Raw genomic sequence first — 20,068 nt, forward strand, 5'->3', positions numbered from 1 at the left:
ACTGGTTTTCCGAATTCATAGTCTTACTCTAGTATTATTATATATTACAGTGAAGTGAACCTTCAGATAGCAGTAGTTTCTGGACCGTAAATCGATCAACAATCAATACTCCGGGCTATTTTATCTCAACATTTCACGTATGGTATCTCAACTACCGTTAATCGCAACTTAAAGAACCATAAAAAAATTAATAAATCCATTAATCAATCAATCGTACAATAAAATATTTAAATTAATTCAATAATAGTTAAAGTAAACATTAAAATAATTTATTTTTATTTTGTCTTTTTACAAAATAAAAATGTTAAGTAGACAATTTCTTAGATTAAAATCAAAAATTTACAATACTTGTCATCTACGTACAATTCAAACAAGTGGAGTTTTAGCAAATAGAAAAAGTTCAGACAAACCTCCACGAATTTTAATAACAGGTAAGATTTGATTTTTAATTTATTATATAAATTTAAAAAAATATATGAATGTATCTAAATATAATTATTTTTGTGGATTAGGTGGATTAGGACAATTGGGAACCGAATGTGCAAAATTGTTACGAAAAAATTACGGCAATGAAAATGTTATTCTATCGGACATAATAAAACCATCGAATGAGTCTCTGTCAAATGGACCATTTATTTTTGCAGATATTTTAGATTTCAAGGGTCTGCAAAAAATTGTTGTTAATCAACAAATCGATTGGTTGATACATTTCAGCGCATTACTAAGTGCTGTTGGTGAACAAAATGTTCCATTAGCTGTGCGTGTCAACATTGAAGGTAAAATATAATGTCTTTGCATCTTTAATTTATTTCTGAATAAATTTAACTAAGAAATAAAATCACTTGGATAAATTTTCAGTAAAATTTTTATTTGTTTATTATTGTCGTATTATTTTGTAAAAAATAATTTGATGTGTTGTTTAGAAAGTATAAGTGAAAGTAAAATAACAAAGACGATTTCGAGCGCGTTGGAGTGTAATTTTGTGACGGACACTTGATCATAAATTTTTATTATAATTCATATTATTATACTTACTTGTTCTTTTTTTTTAAATAAAAAATTAAATACAGACTGTAGGATTTGTATTAATCCGCTTATTAGTTAATGAATTAATTATTAAATAATTGTTGATTTAATTATTTTTAGGGATGCACAATGTTATGGAATTGGCTAAGCAATACAATTTAAAAATATTTGTACCTTCAACGATTGGAGCTTTTGGTCCTGATTCACCGCGTAATCCAACACCAAATACAACTGTACAACGACCAAGAACAATTTATGGTGTCAGTAAAGTACATGCTGAATTACTTGGTGAATATTATCATCATAGATTCGGATTAGATTTTCGTTGCTTAAGATTTCCAGGTGTTATTAGCAGTGACCCCCCTGGTGGTGGTACTACAGGTAATAAATATTTAATTATTCCATTTAAATCTTTGATTAAGAACTCCGGCTAAAAACGATTGAATCTGATTGAAACTCAGTCGGATTTCTATCAGATTCAATCGTAAATAAACATTCAATTAGAATTGCTTAAATCGTTTCAAGTATCCGATTAAAATTTTTAAATCAGATTGAACCGGAAAATAATTTTAATTTTCGATTGAATCCGATTTAAATTTTTTAAACAGATTTATTCGGAAGATAATATTTTTTTTTTTTCTGAGTAACTTTCTGATTTCTAATTAACTTTCTATCGGATTTATTCGGAACTTTCCGATTAAAACTGATTAAAAGTCAATCGGAAATTTCCAATTAAACGCGATTAGAATTCAATCGGAGTTTTTAACCAGGGATTATAATTATCCAGGTTTTATATTAATATTTTCAATTTTATTTTATTTTAAAATAAAATAAATAAATTTGTATACAAATATATAAATGTATGTACATATATTTACGAATAACTAGGACATAAATATACAGCAATAGCGGTTTAGTTGATAAAATTGCATAATGAGGTAATCGATCTTGAAGAAATTTGAGAGCTTGCAAGCGTGAGATTGTCTTGTTTATTCTACGATCCGTAAACTATTCTCTAGATAAAAATAACAAAAAATTATTCATATAAATATATATTTTTTTTTGTACATACATTTAGTTTTATATCACAGCACTTCAATTTTTATGATTTGTCGCAATTAATAATTTAATTTTGACTAAAATTTCAATTTAATTATTTTCTTTAGATTATGCAGTTGCAGTTTTTCATGAAGGATTGATGACAAAAAGATATGAATGTTATTTAGAACCCTATACAAAATTACCTATGATGTATATTGAAGATTGTTTGAATGCTTTGTTCCAATTTCTCAACGCTCCTGATGAAATGCTAAAAAAACGCACATACAATGTCACTGCTATGAGTTTTACACCAGAGGAATTATTTAACGAACTACGTAAACATATCCCTGATCTTGAAATTTCATACAAACCGGATTCACGACAGTTAATAGGTATTTATTTAATATAATAATTTTTTATCCTATACATGATTTAATAAGACATTGACGTCAAAACAATTTTTAAAAAAAATTGTTTATGATACTTTAGTGAATTTAATTATAAAACTGCTACAAAAAATTTAAAATTACCTACTTTTCCTTGTTTTCATTACTTAAGCCATCTGCATGTTTATTTCATCAGAAAATTTTAACTACAAAATCATCTTGAACTATAAAAAAAATTTTTTTATAATACAATTAATATTTTCAGCTGAATCATGGCCACAAGTATTTGATGATACCGAAGCTCGTAATGATTGGGGATGGTCTCATAAATATGACATGCACAGGCTTGTTGAAACAATGATACAAGATGTTAGCGAAAACTTCTTACCCAAATATCAACGACTTAAAGAAGTCAACAGTTATGCATAAATAAATCAACAATTGATAACTACTTGATTATCAATAATTATTGATTATTAATTAAAAACATAATAGAAAATTTATAAACACAATTCAAATTTTTATAAATAGTTTGATAATTTATTGAATAATTATTTTTAAATATTAACTAATTATTTTATAAATTATTTTAAATAATATTTAAAGAATGGAAGTATGTCGCTACCAAGTGATGATAATAAAAATTATTGAGTAAAAAAAAAATGTTTTGAATAACAAAACTCCTATCCTATAACATGAAATAAGTTTCAATATAAACACATTTATAAAAAATGTTGGAAAATCCAAAAGTGCACCTCAATCACTCATTTTATTTTTAATTATTAGTTTTATTTCGTTTTTATTTGATATTATAAATTTTGCACACCTCAATCGCGAAAGCGTTATTGCACACCTCAATCGCGAAAGCGTTAGGTGTGCTTTACTGTCACTCTCTCACTCTCGGCCCTTTCACGGACTTTAAATCCTCTCTACTTTCTTTATAGTACACCAAAATTGTTAATGATATATACCATTTTAAAGGAAATTTATTAAGGAACATTTTTCAATGCAATCCATATTTGATTAATGATGTGATTAATTTAAAAAAAATGATTTAGTCCGAAGCCCTCAGTGCGTCAATTGTGGTGTTCGGACTCGTCTAAACACGATAACTTTCGAAAAACAAGACTTATCGACTTAGTTTTTTTTTTATTATCTGTGTATTTCTGATCACAAGAACCCTTTCAAAAATTACTATCTGAATCCTTTTTGTTTTGGTGTAATTAATAAAAAACGTGAAAACTGATTCTTCGTGAAAAATTTAGCTGCTATTTTTACTGTTGTTATTATTTTTTTCATTGTTTCTCTCTATCAACTACTGGTGCCAGCACTAGCGTATCAATATGTTTGAAAAAAAATGCGACATTTAAGACAAAACAAGGCGGGATATTTAGAAAAAAATGTTAGTAAAAAAATATTAAACTGAAAATAAGAAATAAAAATAAAAAAATCAAATTGATAATTTGTAAGTTGAATAAAAGTTCATAACAAAAAAAAATATATTAATATTATATAATAATAAAAGTAATGATTAAAAATAAATTGAGCGATTGAGGTGTGCACTTTTGGATTTTCCAACATTTTTTTTTTATAATTCAATAAAAGCAATAAAAAAATTATTTGCATTTGATAATTAGCTTTTATGTATTATATATTAATAACTATGACGATAATAGTTGTAGATGTTTTTTAAGGTTTATACAGCTTATCACCTATGACGATTGTATGGTTCATTAAATTTTATATTTATTCGACTACTGTCGGATATTTTCGGGTATTTGCTGTAAGACAGTGCTGCCAGAATGTGCGATATTATTACCCCTTCCCGAGGTGAAGTCGCGTCTCCACACTACTTCACCTCGGGAAGGGGTAATAATATCGCCAATCTGGCATCACAGCTGCAAGCTAGTTTTTAAGGTCGACCAAACTACTCTTCAGTACAAAGAATAGATATCATAGTGCGCGTAAAGTTTACGCGTCAAAGGAAAAGATATATCGTCGTTATGTTTAAGAATAATTTTCTTCTTTAAATAAGTCACAGGTGAATATAAAATATATACCATAAATTAATTTATAGTTGTCTTAGCAAAAGTGTTCATCCTAGTACCAGCACTTAACATTGCTTTCCTATACTCCTACTATGTATTCTATGTACTCTATCGTTTGGACAACCTTGTGGGACATAACAATTTTTTATCTAAATATTTTGTGATTTCAGAGATTGATGAAAAATTTAAAACGCACTAAAATGCCGGACAATGAGAATCCAATTAAAAGAATACGTTTAGATGGACCAGCTTCAGGATCTGATGCCAGGAATCATGATAACAATGATGATAATTTATCTGACAATGATAGTGAGTTATTATCGTCTCTTGGTGAGGACGATTGCGACTTCATTAGTACTGATGAAAGTGAAGAAAATTCATCTGCGAATCCAAGAAATTCTCAAAAAGAAGAAGAAGAAGAAGCAATAAAAGAAGAAAAAAAAGAAATTAAAAATACAAGACTTCACGTGGCCGTAATTGATGAAGACATAGAATTGATTAATGAAATTCTGAGTTCCGGAGTCGACATTGATGCACCTGGTGAGAAAAACCAGACAGCACTCCACTTGGCTGTTTATAATAAGAATTTGCCAATCATCGAGTGTCTGCTAGAGTACGGAGCCAGTGCATTTGTTTCGAATAAATCAGATGATCAATCTGTACATTGGGAAACTCCATTACATACTGCAGTAAGAGAAGATCGTCTGGACATTGTTAAATTACTCTTGACAACGCAGGTAGACGTAGACAAACTGATGAAAAATTATTATACAGTCTTGGAATTTGCAAATCAACATAGAAATTACAAACTAAGAAACTGTTTGCTTAGAAGTTCAAGCCACGTTGAAAGCAAGAACTTGATAAATAGAATGCCGAGTACTTCTTCAGTAGAAACCTTGCGTAAAACGGATGACAAAGAAAATTCAATGTAAGAAAAAAATTCAAATATGAATTTGTTTAACAGAGATGGTCAAACACCACTGTTCCTAGCAGTTCAAAATAAAAGTATAGATATAGTTGGATATTTGTTGGATAACGGAGCTGATATAAATAGGAGAAATTACATTAATGGTAGTTTTGATTGTACTGCATTATTTATTGCAATTGAAATCGATGACGAAAATATGGTACAGTTTCTATTAAATAATGAAAATTGTAACATTATGACTAAAACGTGCAGTGGCTTTACACCACTCGATACTGCAACTCGTCGTGATAATTTAGTAATCGTTAAGATGCTAATTGACAAAATTGCCAAACATAAAGTATATGGTAAAGATATAATTAGTCACTTGTTGTCATCCTTTCATACGGCCATTCATAGAAGTTTTATGGAGATAACGAAATATTATTTGGATACTTTTAAAATTCTAATTAATATGAAGTCAATGCAGGGAGAAACTCCATTGGAAAGCGCGGCAAGAGTTAATAATTTGGAAATATTTAAATTACTACTGGACTATGGAGCCGAAATTAATTATTCTTTAAAAGAGAGATATGAAAGGGTGGTCGAAGGAAAATCTCCGATGTCTTATGCAGTACTAAATGCAAATGATATGATGGTAGATTTAATTTTCAGCAGAGGTACTCAAACCAACTGTTTCGATAAGTCAAAGAATGGAGTAACGATACTGCACTTGGCTGTTCATTCAGGAAGTAAGGATATTATTAAAAGATTATTAGATCGTGGGCTTGATATAAATAGTAAATGTAAAATAAATGGTTACAAAGAAATGACACCGTTACTTTATGCTGCATGTCGAAATTCAAATGACATTGTTCCGTTGTTGGTAGCGAAAGGAGCGAACTTGAATGACACGGCCAAAGTAAAATCTAAACGCATGTCTATTATTGATATCGCTATTAGAGAACGCTGTGGTGGCGATTTTGTGATGATGTTATTAAATGAGGGTGCTGATATTAATATTTCGAGCATTACTGATCGCAGGTTGACGGAAAAAACTTCAAAGATACTCGAGCGACATTTACTTAAACTAAAAGCTGCTGAACTATTTGTACACAACAAATTTGACGGTTGGGTCAGTCTTGGAATGGAGAAGAAAGTATTTTACAATAAATGCCGAAAAGAAGTTAAAAAGATGAAAGAGAAAATAATTAATGAGGGTACGATTTGTTATTATGATTTGCTGATTAAGAGGGTCGATCAGGTGGCAATGTTTGCAGACAATAAAGATATTGAAGAGGCTCTGGAGTTCGGTAAGCTCGAGGCAAAGTTTCCGCTCTACGCAGAGATGTTGCTTTATAATTTCAAAAGAGGACAGAGGCGTCATCAACTGTTGAAGGCTTAAGAGATGCTGAGGGATATTTTTATCAACTTGCCCGATGATTGTGTGCCAAAAATTTTAATGTATTTTAATAATTATGATTTATTGAGGTGTGCAGGAAAAATGACTAATGAAATTGTAAATTAAATAAAACTTTTTTTTTTATTCAAATGTAATACGTATTTATTCTTCTATAATTCAATACAATCAACTAGCGAATTAAGTGTGTTTAGTAATTAGCATTTATGTATTCATTGTATATTAATAACTGCATGAAAATAATGATGAAGCAGCAGAGTTTAATCGAGTTTGAAAAATTTAGACGTAGATTTTTTTTAAGGCTTATGAAGTTTTATCACACATGACGATTGTATGGTTTGTTAAATTTTTGGTTAATTAACTTTTATTTGAAAGGTTGATGTAATCAAATAATAAGAAATCTACTTCCATTACGGCTGCTGAATGGCCTTTTTTATTTGACTGCTGTCGAGTATTTTCGGAGATTTATCGTAAGTCGAACAAATTACTCATTAATAAACAGAACAGATATCATAATATATGATAACTTACCTATTCATCGTGTCAGTACATATAAGTTAGTAAGACATGTTACACATCTAAAGTTTTCAAAAAAAATAGATCGCCATCATATGTTCGATTAACTTTCATATTGATAATTTAGACGCAGGTGAATATATAATATATACATTAAATAGAGGTAAGATTTCACCTCATTATTATTTTTTTGTCATTCTAGGGTTTGATGAAACAACAAATTGAAATGTCAGACTATGAGAACGCAGCTAAACAAATACATTTATACAGATTGGTTTCAAGACCTAATAAAAGTGATCATGGTAATAATGGTGATAATTTATCCGACAATGATAGTAAGTTATTATCGTCTCTAAGTAAGGATGACTACAATTTAATCAGTTCTGATGAAAGTGACAAAAATTTACCCGAATATTCAAGAGATTCTCAATCAGAAGAAGATAAAGAAGAAATTGAGAATACAAGACTTTACAAGGCCGTAGTTAAAGAAGACATAGAGTTGGTTAAAAAAATTCTGAGTACTGGAGTCTATATTGATGCACCTAATGAGGAAAACAAGACAGCACTCTACTTGGCTGTTTGTAATAAGAATTTGCCAATCATCGAGTGTCTGCTAGAGTACGGTGCCAGTGCATTCTCTTTGAATAAATCTGATGACCAATCTGTACGTTGGGAAACTCCATTACATATTGCAGTAAGAGAAGATCGTCTGGATATTGTTAAGTTACTCTTGACAACGCAGGTAGACGTAAACAAACTGATGAAAAATTATGATACAGTCTTTAAATTGGCATATCGTCATAAAAATTACAAACTAATACAATCTTTGATCGGCTGTCCAAGTTACACTGAAAACGTCACCTTAATGAAAAGAGCGTTGAATACTTTTCCAACAGGAGAACTACTACATTTATTGGACAACGGAGTGGATATAAATTCGAAAAATCGTTTTAAAAGACGTAATGATTGGGCTGCACTACATATTGCAGTTAAAATCAAAGACGAAAATATGGTACAGTTTTTATTAAATAATGAAAATTGTAACATTATTGATAAAATGAGCAGTGGCTTTACACCACTCGATATTGCAACATCCACTAATAATCTGATAATCGTGAAGATGCTGGCCGAAAAAAATGCTCAGCATGACATCTATGGTAAAGATATAAATAATCATGTGTTATCATCTTTTCATTTGGCTATCGATAAAAATTTAATGGAGATAACGAAATTTTATTTGGATACTTTTAATCTTGACGTTAATATTAAATCAGACATAGATTTGAGTCCATTAGAAATCGTGGCGGGTTATGATAGCTTAGAAATCTGTAGATTATTATTAGACTTTGAAGCCGAGATTAATTATTCTTTAAAAGACAGATATGAAGGAGTGATTAAAGGAACATCTGTGTTGTACCGTGTGGTTCATAATGCAAATGTTACGATGTTAGATTTAATTTTTAGCAAAGGTACGCAAACCCACGATTTCGATAAGACAAAGAGTGGAGTAATGATACACTTGGCCGTTTTTTCAAAAAATAAGGACATTGTTGAAAGATTATTAGATCGCGGGCTTGATGTAAATTGTAAATGCAATATCCATGATACTTATGAAGGAATAACACCGCTACTTTATGGTGTTTCTCGAAATTTATATGAAACTGTTCTATTACTGATCTTGACAGGTGCTAATTTGAATGATATTGCCAAAGTAAATTCTAAACGCATATCTATTATAGATATCGCTATTAAAGAACGCTGTGGTGGCGATTTTGTGATGATGTTATTAAATGAGGGTGCTGATATTAACATATCTAGCATTACTGATCGCAGATTGCCGGAAGAAACTTCAAAGATAGTTGAGCGACATTTACTTAAATTAAAAGCTGCCAAATTATTTGTCCATCATAAATTTCGTAGTTGGGTCAGTCGTGGAATGAAGAAAAAAGTATTTTACAATAAATGCCGAAAAGAAGTTAAAAAGATGAAAGAAAAAAGAATTAATGAGAGTACGATTTGTTATTATGATTTGCTAATTAAGAGGGTCGATCAGGTGGCAATGTTTGCAGGCAATAAAGATATTGAAGAGGGTTTGGAGTTCGGTAAACTCGTGGCAAAATTTCCGCTCTACGCAGAGATGCTGCTTTATAATTTCAAAAGAGGACAAAGGCGTCATCAGCTGTTGAAGGAGGCTAAAAAGATGCTGAGGGATATTTTTATCAACTTGCCCGATGATTGTGTGCGAAAAATTTTAATGTATTTTAATAATAATGATTTATTGAGGTGTACAGGAAAAATGACTAATGAAATTGTAAATTAAATCAAAATTTTTATTGATTCAAATGTAATACGTATTCATTCTTCTACAATTCAATAAAATCAGCCAGCGAATTAAGTGTGTTTAGTAATTAGATTTTACGTATTAATTGTATATTGATAACTGCATGAAGATACTGATGAAGCAGAAGAGTTTAATCATGTTTGAAAAATTTACTCGTAGATGTTTTTTAAGGCTTATGAAGCATGATCACACATGACGATTGTATGGTTTATTAAATTTTTTATTCATTCGACTACTGTCGGATATTTTCGGGTGTTTGCCGCAAGCTAATCTCAACACACTACTTGTAATTACTCATGTAATTACTCATTACATAGAATAGATATTATAAAAAATGATGTTATCTATTATTCGTGTCAGTACATACGTGTTATTAATTCGTGTCACACGTAAAATTAAAAAAAAAACAGATCGTCATTAGTTTTTGTCACAATAATTTTCTTACTAATAAATTAGTCACAGGTAACTAGAATATGTTTATATGCATGAAATAAAGTAAATTTTTATCTAATTGTTATTTAATTCCAGGGATTGGTAAAAAAAAAAACGAAATCGAAATGTCGGACAGTGATTCGGCCAAACGAAGACGTTTAAATAGATCGGATTTGGGATCTGCTGATATTTCACTGGCCCACACAAATCAATCAGATGACCGTGATCATGATAATAACGATGATAATTTATCTGACAATGGCAGTGAGTCATTATCGTCCCTAGGTGAGGATGACCACGATTTAATTAGTACTGATGAAAGTGAAGAAAATTCAACCAAAAATTCACGAGATTCTCAAGAAGAAAGAAGTCATTCAGAATCCGACTCAGAAGAAAAAAAAATTAAAGATACAAGACTTCAAACGGCCATTATTAAGAAAGACATAGAGTTGGTCAAAGAACTTCTGAGTTCCGGAGTCGATATTGATGCACCTGGTGAACATAACAATACAGCACTACACTTGGCTGTTTATTTTAACGATCTACCAACTATCAAGTGTCTGCTAGAATACGGAGCCAATATAACAGCCTCAAATTGGTCTCGTGATCGATCTGATTACTGGGGAACTCCATTACACTACACAGTAAAAGAAAATCGTCTGGATATTGTTAAATTACTCTTGACAACTCAGGTAGACATAAATAAACTGATGAAAAACTATGATGTAGTCTTGAATTTTGCATTTCAACATGAAAATTATAAGCTAATAAAATGTTTGGCCGGCTACACTGAAAATGACATCTTAATGAAAAGAGCGTTGAATACTTTTTCAACCCAAGAGCTGCTGAAAATGAATTACAATACAGGAACAATCGCTTCAATTTTTGGAAAATATTTTGATATAAATGTCATTGATAGCAATAAACATACCCCACTGTCCCTGGCAGTTAAAAATAAAAATATCGGTATGGTTGAGTATTTATTGGACAATGGAGCAGACATAAATTCAAAAAATTATAGTCATGGTTGTTCTGATTGGACTGCGTTAGATATTGCAGTTGACAACAATGACGAAAATATGGTACAGTTTTTATTAAATAATAAAAATTGTGATGTTATTACGAAAAGGGCATATTACAATACACCACTTCAAACGGCAACTCAGAACAATAATTTAACAATCGTTAAAATGCTGGTTGAAAAAATCGCACAGCATGATACGTATGGTAAAGACATGACTAATCATGTGTTACCATCTTTTCATGGGGCTGTTAAACATAATTTAACGGAGATAGCGAAATATTATTTGGACACTTTTAATATTGACGTTAATACGAAATCAGACACGGGTTTGAGTCCATTAGATATCGCTGCGAGTGAAAATAAATTGGAAATGTTCAAATTATTAGTGGACTATAGAGCCGAAATTAAGTATTCCTTAAAAGATAGATATGAAGGATATCACCATGAAGGATGGCCATTATGTTATGCAGTGGAGAAAGGAAATGTTGAGATGGTAGATATAATTTTAAACAGAGGTACTCAAATCGACGATGTCAATAAGACAGTGAATGGAAAAACGATACTGCACTTGGCTGTTCATTCAGGAAATAAGGACATTATTGAAAGATTATTAGATCGCGGTGTTGATATAAACAGCAAATGTAACATAGAAAAGTATAAAGAAATAACGCCGCTACTTTATGCTGCTATTCGTAGATCAAATGACATTGTTCCAATGCTAATCGAAAAAGGTGGTGATATAAATGAATTGGTCATGGTAGGATCTAAACGCATATCTATAATTGATATTGTTCTTAAATATTACTGTCGTGATGATTTCTTCAAGACATTATTAAATTCAGGAGCTGATATTAATTTTTCTGACATTACTAAATCTAAATTGTCGGAAGAAAAATCAAAGATAGTTGAGCAACATCTACTTAAATTAAAAGCTGCCAAATTATTTGTCCATCATAAATTTCGTAGTTGGGTCAGTCGTGGAAAGGCGAAAAAAGTATTTTACATTAAATGTAAAAAAGAAGTCCTAAAGATGAAAGAAAAAATAGTTAATGAGAGTACGATTTGTTATTATGATTTGCTGATTAAGAGGGTCGATCAAGTGGCAATGTTTGCAGGCAATAAAGATATTGAAGAGGCTCTGGAATTCGGTAAACTCGAGGCAACGTTTCCGCTCTACGCAGAAATGCTGCTTTATAATTTTAAAAGAGGACAAAAACGTCATCAACTGTTGAAGGAGGCTGAAAAGATGCTGACGGATATTTTTATCGACTTGCCCGATGATTGTGTGCGAAAAGTTCTAATGTATTTGAATAATGATGATTTATTGAGATGTTCAGGAAAAATAATTCATTAAATCGTAAATTAATAAGAAATGTATTCGTTTCATCAAAATCTTAGCTCTCGGAAAAATGCATAAGAGGAATTCCTCAGAAGATTTTTATCGTTCGAGTTTCATAAATATTTAAAACGTAAGTAGAGATCTAAAATCCGGAAATCCGGTTAGCACTGCCAACCCTTAAGGCTTTTATCGAACACTTTTGAATACACTCAGTAACAACAATTTCTGTATTTTTAAATTTAATATAATAATAATTCATAACTTTTGAAAACAGTATTTATTTATTGCGAATTAGAGAAATGAAATAATTTAAATCTAACAAGATCTAATTATACATGTGAATTGAATGTATTTAAAATATACACTGTAAAAAATCACCGGGGTAAGTCCAAACGGTGTAGGTGTTAAAATTATCGGTGTTAAATTTACCCCCGAAAGCGGTGTGAAAATAACGCCGCCACCGGTGTAAAAATTCTAGTCCGGTGTTAAAATAACGCCGCCACCGGTGTAAATATTCTAGACCGGTGTTAAAATAACGCCGCCGCCGGTGTAGACATTCTTTACCAGTGTTAAAATATTTTATTTTGTGAATATTTTTACTTACTCGATCACTATACTTGTTGATAAATAATATTCTTTATTAATTTTCATAAAGAACTAACATTTTTTGTGTTTTATAATCTTTAAAGTTAATAATCCAAGCGGACGCAGTTTACCCTGCTTTTACACCGGTATTACTCCGCTTTTACGCCGGTTACCCCGCTTTTACACCGATTTTACTCCGCTTTTACACCGGTTACCCCGCTTCAACACCGGTATTTTTAACACCGGTGTAATTTTATTTTAACACCGGGCGGAGTTAAAATGAGTCCATTTTTAACACCGCTCTTTTTACAGTGTAGATATATTGATTAATATCGATCAATAAATTTATGTAGACTTCAAAAATTTCAATTAAAAAAACAACTTTCATATGAATTTTACAAACTTTCAAGCAAGCAAAAAATTTCTTCATAACATAATTTCTTAAACATTTAATATAATTTTTAACTTCCAGTTAAGAAAATCGATGATTTTCAAAAATTTCGGGAAATTATTGTTTTCACCCCGATTTTCGAAAATCGAGTTTTCATCAGATGTCAAAGTTTTGAAGTCCTAGGAAGCTATTCTGGCTATTTTCAGAATGATGTCCGAGTGTCTGTGTGTGTGTGTGTGTGTGTGTGTGTGACCGGTCTATAACTTTTTAACTAATGAACCGATTTGGATGTTTAAGGTGGCATTTGAAAGAACTTGTTGGCCATCAACTTTCCTGAAAATTTGAGATCATTTGATTAAGTAGACTCGAAAATATTTGCGAATTACGAAAAAAAAAAAAATATTTTTTTTAGTTTTTTACTGATTTCTCAGAAACGAGTTGAACGATCGTCTTCAAAATCTAATAAGCTCTAGAACTTTATAAGCCGCGTCGAACGCGACTTTAACCATCTCAATCAATTAGTTTGTTCCAGAGATATCGTTGGAAAAAGAAATGGTAAAAAACGTTTTTTTTTCGATTATCTTCGAAACGGCTGAGCGATCGATTCCAAATTTTAATTAGCTCCAGAATTCAAGAAAATGCGCCGATTGCCACCTCAAACATCGAAATACGTTGATTAGTTCAAAAGATATCGGCGTTGAAAAGTTAAAAAAATAACATAAATGTTAATTTTTTCGGATAAATCAAAATATAATGCGCTAAAATGTGTCTGAAATCATATCAACTCTTTCTCTTTATAGTCTCTTTCGATCATCATATAACGTCATCTAACTTGTTCTTTAGTTTAAATCATATTGTCAGCAAAAAATTTAAATAACCCAGTTTTTAATATTTTTCTCGGACATTTCATATACTATTGCTCTGACACAGGTCAAAACTGATTCGAATCTTGATTTCCATTACTGACATTGATTTCTGCCTCAATATATTTATTTCATAGAACATAATCGGAAATAAAAATTTAAAAGCCGCTTCTTCATTAATGGTTTTCGATTCTTAACTTTTCAAACTCTAGCATAAAACGTAACTTGTTAGAGCTTAAAAAAAAATAAATTAATATTTGAAACAATGAATAAGAAATTTACTACTTTAAAGTGCAAAAACTTGAACCGCTTGCTGAGAATGTACGAGGATGGATGTAGATGGGTGAAGATGGATGAGGATAATCATGAATTTTCCTATCCATTTCCACGATTATTCCTCGCTTTCCGACGTTGGAAATCGCAAATCGTAAATCTCAAATTCGACTCCACCGTCCATCTTACGGCATTAAATTGAAAACCTCATAACAAAAATAATTGCATGCAATAGCACTTTCGAGCTCGAAAATATATTCACAGTGATGTTTTCAAGCTCCTTGAGCTCAAAAACAGCGGGAAGTTTTGAGGCTAGCCCGCAGGGCCAACCGACACCCAGATTTGTTTTACTTATAATAGACAAAGTTAATTACAACGAACAGATTAACTAGGTGATAAACTTTGTTTTTGAAAATTTAATACGTATAATAATGAATACAGTCATTAGTCAACGTGACTGATAATATAAAGTAATTAAGCCAATTAGTACTTTAACCAGCAAATGAATGGATCAAACGTTTCATTAATTCATCAACTATAAAATTTTATAGACCTCTGAAAAAAAGTGACGAATAACAGGTGAATCTTATAATTTACTAAAAATTTGATTCCAAAGAAAAGTACGTCAAAATGTTGCTAATATTAAGTGGAATATTGTCTCTAATTGTAGCATTTGTTAACCCTTCATTGAATGCTACAGCTTCTGATAGTCATTGTGTCATCAGAAATACTCTTGTAAGTATTTCTTTCCATATAGATACAAAATAAAAATGAATTTTTAATTATTTTCTCTGAAATAGTGCGATCCAAATATTACGCGTCCGTGCTGTGATCAAAAAGATATTTGCAAACAAACTGAACCGAATTCATTTAAATGCATCGAAAAAGGTAATCAAATTTATAATTTAACAATACACAGTCATCACAAATAACATGATTAATGCTACTTTTATTAATATTTTTATGAATCAGTGGGATTAGGAAAATTTTGTCTACGGAACGAAGATTGTGATGAAATACGGCATTCAAAATGTTCAAAAGAAAAAACGTGTATATGTAGGACCAATAATATTGAAGTAAATGAAACAACCTGCGCACCAGTATTAGGTGAATTTTGTTGGAGAAATGAATTATGTGCGACTGATAACGCTGTCTGTACTGACAGTAAATGTCAATGTAACGTTAGTAATTATCGAAGATTTAATGACCAATGCATATTCAGTAAGTGTCTTTAAATTTATTTGAAATGAAACTAATACGATACACATACTGAGTTCATTATCAACTTTAACTGTTCACGTTAACAAAGATACTTTGGGTGCACCCTGTGATAGCGATGAAAGTTGTGAACGAGTTAGGTTAGCAAAATGTTCGGAGCACAAAGTATGTAGCTGTCCAGCGAATACTTTTGCCGTAAATCAACATTATTGTGCATCACTTATAGGTGGGTTTTGCTGGACAACAAATGATTGTCTACCTCGGAATTCTACTTGTGTTAACAACAGGTGTCAATGCATAGATTTTTACGTTTCTCAATCGAATATTCAATGCATACCAGGTAAATGATGTAGGGTAGAAGTACCATTTGTGGTCACTGGTCCATTTGTCGTCACTGGTTCATTTTTGGACATTTAATACTTTATTTTAATTAACGAAAAAGTATAAATTAAACCTTTCATTATAATAGTGTGATAGAAGTATCCTGACACACATTTAGAAAATGAGTTACATCGTTTGTCTATTACAAACTAATTTATATACATTTTTCAAGTGTCCAAAACTGGTCTTCAAGTGACCGTGAACGTTACCTCTACCGTAGATAGAAAGTATAATCATAAAATGAAAATGCTTTTGTTCTTTATACATACCCAGACAGCATTAAAGTCAGAATGACTGCTTTACGACGTATTTTTGAAGGAGTCTTCAAGAAGTCTTATAATGACTTCTTAAAGGTGTCATTTTTAAGAACTCTAAATTAAGAGTTCTTGAAGACTTCATAAATAAGACGTTAGTTTTGTGACGTCTAAATGTATTCTTTTTTTAACTTTTTTGAAGTCAAAATGAAGTCAAAATTAGGAACTCCTTAAGACGTCATGGTAAGTTCATTCTGAAGTCTTATTTGCGGAGTCAGAAAAAAGAACTCTTTGAGAACTTTTAAAGATGTCTTACTGAGTTCGCTAGGTGGCGCATTCGACATCTTGAGAACTTCTTAAAGACTTCTTTAACGTGTTTTTAAGACGTCCAAATCATAAATAGGAACTCATTCAGAACTCATCAAGACGTCATTTTGCTATCTGGGTAATAACAAAGTTTATTTATATACATACATTGGAATTTCAGTCCGTTTAGGCATGCCCTGTTTAAAGGATAAAGAATGCAGTCGATGGGTACCACATTCTATTTGCACTAAGAATCATTGCACTTGTGATAAAGATTATTTTGAAAAAAATCGAAAAACGTGTGCACCTTTTACTAAGATCCCCTGTTCAAGTAAATTTCCATGTGTAATGGATCATTCTCTGTGTATGAATAATATGTGTCAATGTGAACCTATGTTTGTGTACAACTCTTCTAAATGTATTCCTCGTAAGTATCGTAATCACCGAAGAGAAACTTTTCTATTACCGAGAATTTTTTTTATTTTAAACATGGAATTGTGTCAATTAAATTTACCATAATAGTTCATATTTATCATATCTAATAGCAGTCAACAGTCTAAGAAAATTAATCTTGGTTTCCTGTCACACTCATATCTTTTTGATTTCCATTAATTATAGTTTACCTCAATGGACCTTGCAAAAATAATAATGATTGCGATCGTATCGTAAATGCAAGATGTTCAGCTGACAATGTATGTATTTGCGATGAAAATCATATTGAATTCAACGAAAGATTCTGTAGACCGGTGCTGCCACAACATTGTCTTAAAGATGGCGACTGTATAGCTATTAATTCAATTTGCATTGTGAATGAATGTCAATGCAAACAACATTTTGTGAGGACCTCGACAAATTTATGTGTATTATGTAAATTGAAAACTGAGTATTATTCGTGAATAAATAATGAATGATAGATGAAAGTATGTCCGCTCGGAAATTATACTGTCTGAATAAAAATCTTAATAATAAAATAAACAATATAGTAGATAAGGAATCACTCTTGATAAAATAAAGTAATCACAACTATTCTTTTTTGACGAAATTTTAGCTCGATTAGGTATGGACTGTCAAGATAGTAATGATTGTATTGATATACTATATAGTGAATGCTCTGTGAGCAAAAAGTGTGAATGCAAGTCAAACTATGCAGAATATAATATTACAACATGTAGACCATTACTAGGCAGTTATTGTTCAGAAAACCGACAATGTGCAACTCTCGATTCTATTTGTTCAAATAATATATGTGTGTGTGGCGATGGTCTTATAGAATTTTCTAACAACAAGTGTGCATCACGTAAGTTGATAAGTTCATCAAATCAGGTGATGTGATTTTTATTGTAATTCAAATAAACATTTCTGAATTGATTGATGAAAATGATGATTGTATGATAAATAATTTAGATTATATCGGAAAGTACTGCACGATAGATGGAGATTGCAGAGAAATACTGGGTTCGAAATGCGTGGACAATGACTGTGCTTGTAAAGACAACTATGATAAGCTGAATGCAACGGCTTGTGCACCACTATTAGGTGAATATTGTGAAAACAACCAACAATGTGCGCCCGCCAATTCAGTATGCAATAGTAATAAATGTCAATGTGATTTTGATTACGTACGTCGATTTAATAATAAATGCATACCGAAAGCAGGTAAAATATTCGTATATTTAAAGAACTTTGTCATTATTTGGTGGTCAATAATATGAAATTTGATAATAGGACATTTTAAAATATCATGTTACAAAGATGATGATTGTGTAGGCATGAAATATGCAAAATGTTCCACATATCAAAAATGTGTTTGTCAATCAAATTACGTTCCTCTCGGTGATGATAAATGTATAGCACTTATAGGTGAATCTTGTGACTCAGACGATGAATGTATTTCATATGATACTGTTTGTATTAATAATAAATGCCAATGTGCAAAGAAATTTGTGATGAGAACCAAATATCAATGTGACCATAGTAAATATAACTTTTTACTATTAGCTATAGTATTATTTATTCAGAAATTAATATTTGAAATTTGTATTTTTTAATAGTTTCGCTTGGTAGAACATGTCACAAGGATGATGATTGTGACGTAGGCATAAAAAATTCCGTTTGTTCAAACAGAAAGATCTGCGTTTGTCGAAAAAAATATTATGCATTAAACGAGTTCGAATGCGTCCCTTTTTTACATCAATATTGTTTAAACAATGATGAATGTCGATTCAATTTTTCTATCTGTGTTGAAAATAAATGTCAATGCAAACATAACTTTCAATCTGTATCAGCAAGTCAGTGCAAACCAAGTAAGTAATTTTTGGACTAAAATTGTACTGGAATAATTAAAACAAAGGATTCTAAACGCGAAAATCACTTTATGCACCACAAAAAAAAATTCATGACTTATAATAATTTCAGTTAATTACATGTATGTATGCAATGAAGATTTAGATTGCGGTGATCCATGGCATATTAAATGTTTTCCAGACAGGAAATGTCGATGCAATTCAAACAATATTTCAATTAATCGATCGACATGTTTGCCACTCTTAAAAGGTTATTGCTGGAAAGATAGCCAATGCTTCGTTCCCAATTCAGCTTGTATTGATTTTCAGTGTAAATGCAAACAGAATTTCATGGCTGTATCCGGTAATCTATGCTTACCAGGTAATCAAAACTGTTACAGAAAACAATATTTCGTAGATATAAATCTCGCAGAGTCGGATTTAGTAAATTATAAAGACTTTTATATGATGAATCTTTTAATCATATTGTTCATTCTTCACAGTGTAAAGTAGGACCCTATCGACACTTATTCTTATCATCACTATGGCTTCTTACATGGACTGCAAACCGGTTGCTGATAAATAATCATTGAATCATCATTTTAACATTTATATTATGAATTGTACACGCTTTTAAAAAAAGATAGAAAAAACCTCAAAAATTCTCTTATTTATATACTCCAGAATTTCCTATATATGTATATATGTATATGTATTTTGTCAAAATGAAATTTTTGTTTCGATTTGACAGACTAATAAATGTTCAAGGCATTGAAAATCGTAGTTTCAGTACAGTTGGATACAAAGAAACTTATAAGTCCTTAGTTACAACAAAACTTATCAATTTAGCATAGAAAATATGGTAACTCATCGAAAATGATTTCTACGTTTTTTGACTTTTTACCTTTACTCATAATTTAGATATTTCACTTCACGAAGTCTATAGATAACTGAATGATAGGCTACTGGTTCGTGTCTGGTCAATATTGATTTTATTTGAAATAAAGAACTGCTATATAAAAAATAATTATTTTAATG

At 30.8% G+C, this 20,068-nt stretch overlaps 4 protein-coding genes and 1 long non-coding RNA gene across 5 annotated transcripts; all 5 read left to right on the forward strand.

The window, feature by feature from the left end:
* Nucleotides 1-66: 66 nt before the first annotated feature.
* LOC130669942 (L-threonine 3-dehydrogenase, mitochondrial) lies at nucleotides 67-3,094 on the forward strand. Its single transcript, XM_057473104.1, has 5 exons — nucleotides 67-431; nucleotides 513-776; nucleotides 1,147-1,407; nucleotides 2,193-2,459; nucleotides 2,719-3,094. The coding sequence occupies exons 1-5, from the start codon at nucleotides 302-304 to the stop codon at nucleotides 2,880-2,882; spliced, it is 1,086 nt and encodes a 361-aa protein (XP_057329087.1). The 5' UTR covers nucleotides 67-301; the 3' UTR covers nucleotides 2,883-3,094.
* A 1,275-nt stretch (nucleotides 3,095-4,369) lies between these two features.
* LOC130669941 (putative ankyrin repeat protein RF_0381) lies at nucleotides 4,370-6,909 on the forward strand. The gene is made up of 2 exons (XM_057473103.1): nucleotides 4,370-4,494; nucleotides 4,672-6,909. Exon 2 carries the CDS (start codon nucleotides 5,449-5,451, stop codon nucleotides 6,808-6,810), a length of 1,362 nt encoding a protein of 453 aa, XP_057329086.1. The 5' UTR covers nucleotides 4,370-4,494; nucleotides 4,672-5,448; the 3' UTR covers nucleotides 6,811-6,909.
* On the forward strand, nucleotides 4,702-5,433 carry LOC130670555 (uncharacterized). The gene is made up of 2 exons (XM_057473973.1): nucleotides 4,702-4,810; nucleotides 4,988-5,433. The coding sequence occupies exons 1-2, from the start codon at nucleotides 4,702-4,704 to the stop codon at nucleotides 5,431-5,433; spliced, it is 555 nt and encodes a 184-aa protein (XP_057329956.1).
* A 3,101-nt stretch (nucleotides 6,910-10,010) lies between the features above and the next one.
* LOC130669596 (putative ankyrin repeat protein RF_0381) lies at nucleotides 10,011-12,680 on the forward strand. The gene is made up of 2 exons (XM_057472582.1): nucleotides 10,011-10,144; nucleotides 10,211-12,680. The coding sequence occupies exon 2, from the start codon at nucleotides 10,240-10,242 to the stop codon at nucleotides 12,490-12,492; it is 2,253 nt and encodes a 750-aa protein (XP_057328565.1). The 5' UTR covers nucleotides 10,011-10,144; nucleotides 10,211-10,239; the 3' UTR covers nucleotides 12,493-12,680.
* Nucleotides 12,681-18,906: 6,226 nt separating this feature from the next.
* LOC130670245 (uncharacterized) lies at nucleotides 18,907-19,678 on the forward strand. The gene is made up of 3 exons (XR_008990333.1): nucleotides 18,907-19,051; nucleotides 19,164-19,412; nucleotides 19,534-19,678. It is a non-coding gene; the product is annotated as an uncharacterized LOC130670245 (long non-coding RNA).
* The last annotated feature ends 390 nt before the right edge of the window (nucleotides 19,679-20,068 follow it).

This window comes from Microplitis mediator, chromosome 6 (assembly GCF_029852145.1).
Source record: "Microplitis mediator isolate UGA2020A chromosome 6, iyMicMedi2.1, whole genome shotgun sequence".
NCBI lineage: Eukaryota > Metazoa > Arthropoda > Insecta > Hymenoptera > Braconidae > Microplitis > Microplitis mediator.